The 7500-nt window shown below is 45.5% G+C and overlaps 1 protein-coding gene across 1 annotated transcript in view; it reads right to left on the bottom strand.

Annotated features, from left to right (window-relative positions):
* The window catches only part of WHRN (whirlin), a 54749-nt gene extending 47882 nt beyond the window's left edge, over positions 1–6867 (bottom strand). Inside the window, exons 1-2 of the mRNA XM_015823327.1 lie at positions 6421–6867; positions 6037–6243 (exon numbers count right to left, since the gene is read on the bottom strand). Of these exons, the coding sequence (XP_015678813.1) occupies positions 6037–6243; positions 6421–6867 (654 nt within the window). The remainder of the gene's footprint in view (positions 1–6036; positions 6244–6420) is intronic.
* Between the last annotated feature and the right edge of the window lie 633 nt (positions 6868–7500).

The raw sequence follows: 7500 nt of genomic DNA, 5'->3' as shown, positions 1-7500 counted from the left end.
AGATACGATAGATACAATAGAGATAGATAGATAGATAGATAGATAGATAGATAGATAGATAGATAGATAGATAGATAGGTAGATAGATAGGTAGATAGATAAATGGACGGACGGACGGACGGACGGACGGACGGAGAAATAAAGAATGGGTAGAGAGATGGATGGATGGATGGATGAGAGATAGATACGATAGATACAATAGAGATAGATAGATAGATAGATAGATAGATAGATAGATAGATAGATAGATAGATAGATAGATAGATAGATAGACGGACGGACGGACGGACGGACGGACGGACGGACGGACGGACGGACGGACGGACAGACAGACAGAATGGATAGAGAGATGGATGGATGGGTGGATGACAGACAGACAGACAGATAGGCAAATAGACAGACAGATAGATGGCAGGCAGAGAGAGAGAAGACAAAGGAGAATGGACCCCTTGAAAATATGCACCCTATAAGTAATTCTGCAATTGCAGTGCACAAAGTCCAGAATGCAGCAGCGACAGTATTCTATAGAAAAGTGCTTAAGCATGTTGGATTTTTGCTCTATTATTTTTTTTAAAGCTATATTTGGTCTATTTCATCTGCAAAGGCTGCCTTCAAGTATGTTGCAACGCTTGTTGAAATTTCAGAGGTTTGGAAACCAGGGCAGGAAGCCCAACAAGGGTCAACCCTGATCAAAGCTGACGTTTAAGAACTGTGATATCTTCATTAAGAGGGAAGCAGAATTGTGCATGCAAATGAATCCCCTTGATAGAGATGTAGTAAATTTGCATAATTAATGCTAATAAATCCAGCTCCCCTTGAGGAAGATGTTGATTTTTTTTAAGCAGCAGAATAAATGCCTTCCTGGGAATATAGATAATAGATCATTTATAGAAAGATAGATAATATAAATAGAACAATTAATCAGTGGAACAACCTGCCTCCAGAAGTTGTAGGTGCTCTATCACTGGAGATTTTCAAGAAGACACTGGACAGCCATTTGTCTAGAATGGTATAGAGTTTCCTGCTTGAGCAGGGGGTTGGACTAGAAGACCTCCAAAGTCCCTTCCAACTCTGCTATTCTGATAGTCTTTATCCCAACTAATGATGCATCACCTGGGCTTATTTAGTTTGGCCACCACCTCAGCGAGCAAGGAAAATCTTATTTGAGCCTTATTGGATGCAAAAGGAAATTAAAAAAGGACTTCAAAAAAACCACTTAGCAGAAGTAGAATTAGCTTGATATTGACTTCGAGAAATCGGATTTAAGAAGCTAGAGCAGAGCTCTTTCGAAGATTTGCCGTACGAGAGAGATGATTTCTCCTAGTTTAAGAATATAAGAACTAGAGGATCTGATCTACGCAGCCCATAATAAGACAGCCTTTAACCTCAAGAGACCATCCCATATTAATTGGGATGACAAGAGCCAATCAATGGGGCCGGGTGGTGAACTGTGTTTCTTCTAACAAGCCACCATTGACTGAGTTGGTTCAACATGGTGGAGTACAATTCATGGTTTAGGAATGACAAAGGCTGGGCTTGCGCAAAATGGCAAACCCAACAAACCATGTAAACATGTGAACTCAACTACGGAGTAGAGCAAGGGCCTTCCAACTTTGCCCTTTTATGACTTGTGGACTTCAACGCCCAGAATTACTCAGCTAGGTACGCCTGGCTGAGGAATTCTGAAAGTTGAAGTCCACAAGTCATAAAAAGGCCAGGTTGGAAGACCCCTGGAGTAGAGGCTGGATGGAATGGCCCCCAACTACACCTGTTTATCTGAAGAAACATATATTTGGCCCCCTTCTAAGTCTTCTGTTGAACATCTTCTCAAGTTCTCCCGTTGTAACAGCGAGAAAACCTTCTCTTTATGTGCTGCATAATTTTATAAACCGTTACAATATTTTATTTCCCTCTTTAAAGAAGCTGTCCATTTATTTTTTTTATGCCACTGTTTTAACAAGACTGGGAAGAAATTAGATTAAAACTGAGGACTTTTATGGCTTCTTTTCAAGGACAATTTCTGAATTGTGCAGCTTATTCTAGCATTTACATCTGTTTCTTCCACGGGGAGCTGTAGAACGCTCTAATAATGTCTCACTGGATAGATAGATAGATAGATAGATAGATAGATAGATAGATAGATAGATAGATAGATAGATAGATAGATAGATAGATAGATAGATAGACAGACAGACAGACAGACAGATAGATAGATAGACAGATAGATGATAGATAGATAGATAGATAGATAGATAGATAGATAGATAGATAGATAGATAGATAGATAGAGCAATTATTTTACTCTGTTTTATGGATTTCAAAAATAAACTATCAGGGTTCTCTTCAGAAAATAATATTTTAAAAAGATGAAAAAAGGAACCAATTTGACATCACCTTTTTCAGTTCAATTGATTGACATTAAAGAGAAGAAAGGACGACATGAAGGAAGGAGAGAGAGATGAGAGGAGGAAGAGACGAAGGGAGGGAGGGAGGGGGGAAAGAAGGAAGGAAGGAGATGGGAATGGGAAGAAGGAAGGAAGGAAGGAAGGAGGGAGGGAGGGAGATGGGAATGGGAAGGAAAGAAGGAGATGGAATAAAAATGGAAGGAAGGAAGGAAGGAAGGAAGGAAGGAAGGAAGGAAGGAAGGAAGGAAGGAAGGAAATATTTGCAACCTTCATGCGAGATGGGACTTAGCTACAGTAAGTGGCTATTTTAGACAATCTTTGATCTTCTAAACCAGATATGGACCTGATTAATACTGGAGATCACCAGAAAGACCTATGGCTATAGGCCAAGTTGAGAAGTAAGAAAAAAAAAAGAGAGAGAGAGAACATTCTGAAAAAAAAAAGAAGAATCAATTTCACTCGTTGCAAAGAAAACTACTAGGGGACATGCTTCCTAATTCACCAGGATTTGAACTCACTGCAAAGATATCTATACTTTTCCATCGATTAACAAGGACAAGAAACTTTTGATGAGACAAAACCATCTGTCCCAAATCCTCGTTCTACCCGGGAAAGGTCTCGCATGCCCCAGAAATTTGAACGAAAGGTCAGGAAATTTTTAATAACAACTTCACCCCCTCTCCCCCCCCAAAAAAAAGAAAAGAAAAAGAAAAAATAGCCCCCGAGCCGATTTAATTACTTAGCAAGAACTGGATGAAAGAACATATGCTCCGCGTTTTACCGATCGTGCTTGCCAAATATTTTACATAAACGTTAATTGGCGAAAATCCCATGCCACAGAGGAAAAAAGCAAATGTAATTAGGGCTAGGTTAGCACCGAGCAAAGTTGGGGCCTGGAAATGTGAGAACAAATTACTCAATATTATCCTGAAAAACACGTTCGTGCGTCTTTCCATCGCGCACAGCAATCCATCACTCCTTTTTTTTTTTTTTCCTTTTCTCTCTTGCTGGTGGGGAAGGAGATTTTAATACCAGCGTTGCTGCCAAATGCGAGTTTCTTGCTAGTAAACATCCTGTTCTGTCTCTTGAGATAACCCAAATTGCTTTGCTCGCCCAGAATTAATACTTCTATCAGTTCTCTACATCTTCCCGAGGAAAAAATCGCTCACTTTGCTTCGCATGTTTGAAAGCAATTTGCTGGAGCAACCGGCTACGCCGGTACAGTACGGACACTCCTTGACTTACAACAGCTTGTTCGAGGTTACAACGGCACTGAAAAAAAGAGACTTATGACCGTTTTTCACACTTACGACCGTTGCAGCATCCCCAGGGTCACGTGATCCAAATTCAGATGCTTGGCAACTGGTTCATATTTACGACGGTTGCAGTGTCCCGGGGTCACGGGATCCCCTTTTGCGACCTTCAGTGGGGTTACTAACTTATCAACTGCCGCGATTCACTTAACAACTGAGGGAAGAAAGGTTGTAAAATGGAGCAAAACTCTCTTAACCGACGTCTCACTGAACAACAGAAATTGTGGGCCCGACTGTGGTCATAAATATTATAAAGTCGGGTCAACAGTGGAGAATTCTGATTTTTTCCAATGTAGACTTAGGGATAGCTCCGCTGTTCATGGCTCCAGACTCTGTTAGATATATTGTTACTCCCACCAGTTATCTTAGCCAGTTGGAGTCAGCAAAGCATTTTTGCTCGCACGGTGCCATGCGCTTCCATCGGCCGTCCAGCATGGCAAGTATAAAAACCATACTATTGACTGACTCTGCTTCTGTGGCTCAGGAGATGTGGACACCATTGGACACATACGCCTTCAATGCTCTTTCTATAGAGATATTCGAAAAAAACTATATCCTCCCAATAATCTATAGGTATCCTGGCTGTTCTGACGCGACTTATCTCCAGTGGCTGCTTAAGGGTTAACAGGCTGTGATTACAGCACAGGTGTAAAAATAAGATAAATATTTTTAGATCTTTTTAATAACCCTTTTTAAATTAATTTTAGTATATGCATTCTTACTCGTAATTACATCATACTCAGTGCATTTTTATATATGCACGTATATAAATTGGAGTGTACATTGGAGATGGTGACGCTTTTGAGAGCTGCATGCCATGAAATTTCATTTTAATGTATGCCGGTTAGCGTACATTGAAAGTGACAATAAAGTTATTCTAAGTTTGTGATAGTTTTGCCAGAATCCATATGGGTTCTGTCCCGTGGATTTGAGGACCCAGAAAAGGATGCATTTGTTGACCACGTCAAGGATGCTGGATTAACATGGTCTTTATAAAAAAGATGTTTCAAAGGTGTAACTTTGAATACATGTTTGCAATCCCTGGTAATATGCAAAATGCAAATCTGAAGAAGTGTGAAGAAGCATTTGCGGGAACACATCTACGAGTGTCAGAAATGAAAACTGACTCTGCAGTTTTCTGGGTCGGTAAATCTAAGCTCCACATAACGTGTGAAAAGATATTAATGGGCGGGTAAGATGGTTTGCATCCAGCTTCTTTGACATCTTACCTTTCAGTTCTCCCCATCTTCCCCCAAACCTATGCTTGCCAGCTTTTTATTATTATTAATGATTAAATTAAAATTACCTGCTCTATTCTGATTGGGTACAACAGTTCCTAATAGTCTGTGTTTCATCCAGACCACTGACCAACACAATTTAAAATTTATTCCTAAGTCACATCTGATAGAGACATCAAACTTTTCCATTGAGGAAAGTGCCCTAAAAAAAAACCCTCAGCAAACACACTGCTCAAATTTACGTCCCAACACCCAAGAAACTCAAGCCAGCCTCAGTGTTCTTTTGCATCACTGATCTGGGAAAATAAACCTTACCACAAGGAAAGGGGAAAACAGCAGAAATATACTATTTGGAATGTGAATGTTAGTGGCTGGGGTACCTTGGAAGTATATATATATATTAAAGCCAATCCTGCCTGTCCTTAAATTAGCTTCAATATCTCCCTGGAGAAAGAGATCTTTCATTCAGGTCCCTAGCACTGAATTCTCTCAGGCAAGCCAACTTCCAAACAGGACACCATGATTCTTAGCCAATGCTTGGTCAAATAAGTCCACTCCTAGCCAATGCTTAGAGATGTCAGGTGAAATCTAACTCATTTGCTAGACAATCAAGGAGAATCTTTGTAGCTCAGGGTTGAAATGAGGGGGTCCTTGATGTTCTTCCAGCTTGGTTGCAGATGTTTCATCACCCAAAATAAGGAACATCCTCAGGGCTAGTAACTGATGATGTTTCCTAGTTTGGGAAAGGAAACATCTGCAAGGAAACAACCAAGCTCAGAGAGCACCAAGGATTCCTTACTTGGTGGACACTTTGTTGGAGAAAGCAGATCTAACCCCTTGGGAGATCTGGCGCATTCCATACATGTTGGCCATCTCCTTCTGGAGGGTTCTGGGACCTGGAATGGGATACATTTTGGCCAAGCTCTCCTTGGTCTTAACCACTACGTTTTCTCTGCCACTCTGCTTTGGTTAAGAGGACACTTCAACAATACTTAGAACCGAGGCCAACAAAACATGACAAGTTGGATTGGCACAGGGGGAGGTTGATGTCGGCGGCTTCCGGCTGGGCCCCCTCCTCACCTTGACAGCCTCTGCATGGGTCACCTTGTCCAGCGGCTTGTCGTTGACCTTCAGGATCCGGTCTCCCACCCGAAGGCCCTCTTTGTCGGCCAAGGAGCCCGGCTCCACCAGGGAGACGTAGATGCCAACGCCGTGCTCGGACCCTCCTCGGATGCTGAAGCCCAAGCCTTCCTGAGCTTTTTGCCTCTTGAAGGTCACCTGCCTGACCTCTACTCCAAGGTTCTCCAAACCAGTAGCAGATTCCGCCGGAGCTGTCCCGTCCGCGGTGGTGCTGAATTCTCGACGGAGCCTGCCGGAGGCCAAGGAGGGAGGCCACAAACGGGCCGCCGGGATGGGAGAGGGAAAGCGGGAGGAAGAGGAGGAAGAGGAAGGCGAAGGGAGGACTCGGGAAGACCCGGCGCCCTCCTGCCCTCCTGCCCCAGCGCTGGGCAAGAAGTCCGCCTTTAAGTAAAGCCCCTCCGAGGTGTACTGGTCGAAGAGGAGCTGGTCCGAGCGAGGGATGACCAGGCGGAGCATAGGCAGCAGCTGCCTCTTCTCCGGACCGTCCAGCAGGACTCGGAGCGTCTGCACCAAGTCGTAGACATTCCGCCGGCAGTGGTAGACGTTCAGGCAATGGATGAACTGCTCGCGCTCGCCTTCGCTCAGCAGCTGGTTGAGCGCCCCGTGCAGCTTCCGCACGTTGGCCGACAGCAGCCGGATGCCGGAGCCGGGCCCCCCGCTCCTGACCCCGGCCTGTCCCGCAGCCCCCTTGCCCGCTCCGTCGAAGGAAGGCGAGGAAGAGGCGCTGGAGGCGCGCGAACCCACCGACAGACGGTCCAAGTCTGTGCTCATCGCCTCCGGCCAGAGAGAGAGAGAGGGAGAGGGAGGGAGAGAGACGGATCCTGGGCGGCCGCTGGGGAGCTGGGCATCGGAAGGCAGCCGGACGGCGGGCCGTTCACTTGGGGGGCTCCCTTCTCCTCGCCCGCCTTAGCCGGAAGGGCGGAGGAGCCATCGGGGGGGGAAGCAGAGCGGCCGGAGAAGCGAAAGGAGACGGCGGGGTAGGTCGGCGGAGGGGCAGGCGCGCCTCCGGGGGGGAAAGGCGTAGGCGAGCTGGCTCCTGGCCGGCGTCGCTTCTTCCCCTGCGGCGGCGAAAGTCTCGGCTTGCCCTTTGCGAGAAAAGGAGGGGGAAAGAGAAAGGGCGGGAGGGAGGGAGGGAAGGAGGGAGGGAGAGGGAAAAAAAGAAGAGAGAGGGGGAGAGAAAGAGAGAAAGAAGGAGAGGGGGGAGGGAGGGCAGAAGAAAGGGAGAGACAGAGGGGAAGGAAGGGAGAGAGAAAAAAGGAGAGAGAGGGGGAGAGAAAGAGAGAAAGAAGGAGAGGGGGAGGGAGGGCGGAAGAAAGGGAGAGAGAGAGAGGGGAAGGGAGGGAGAGAGAGAGAAAAAAGGAGAGAGAGGGGGAGAGAAAGAGAGAAAGAAGGAGAGGGGGAGGG

This window comes from Protobothrops mucrosquamatus, unplaced genomic scaffold (assembly GCF_001527695.2).
Source record: "Protobothrops mucrosquamatus isolate PMUCROS unplaced genomic scaffold, P.Mucros_1.0 scaffold1836, whole genome shotgun sequence".
NCBI classification, from domain to species: domain Eukaryota; kingdom Metazoa; phylum Chordata; class Lepidosauria; order Squamata; family Viperidae; genus Protobothrops; species Protobothrops mucrosquamatus.
Note: the sequence above shows the minus strand (reverse complement) of the source record. Positions and strands in the feature narration are given on the sequence as shown.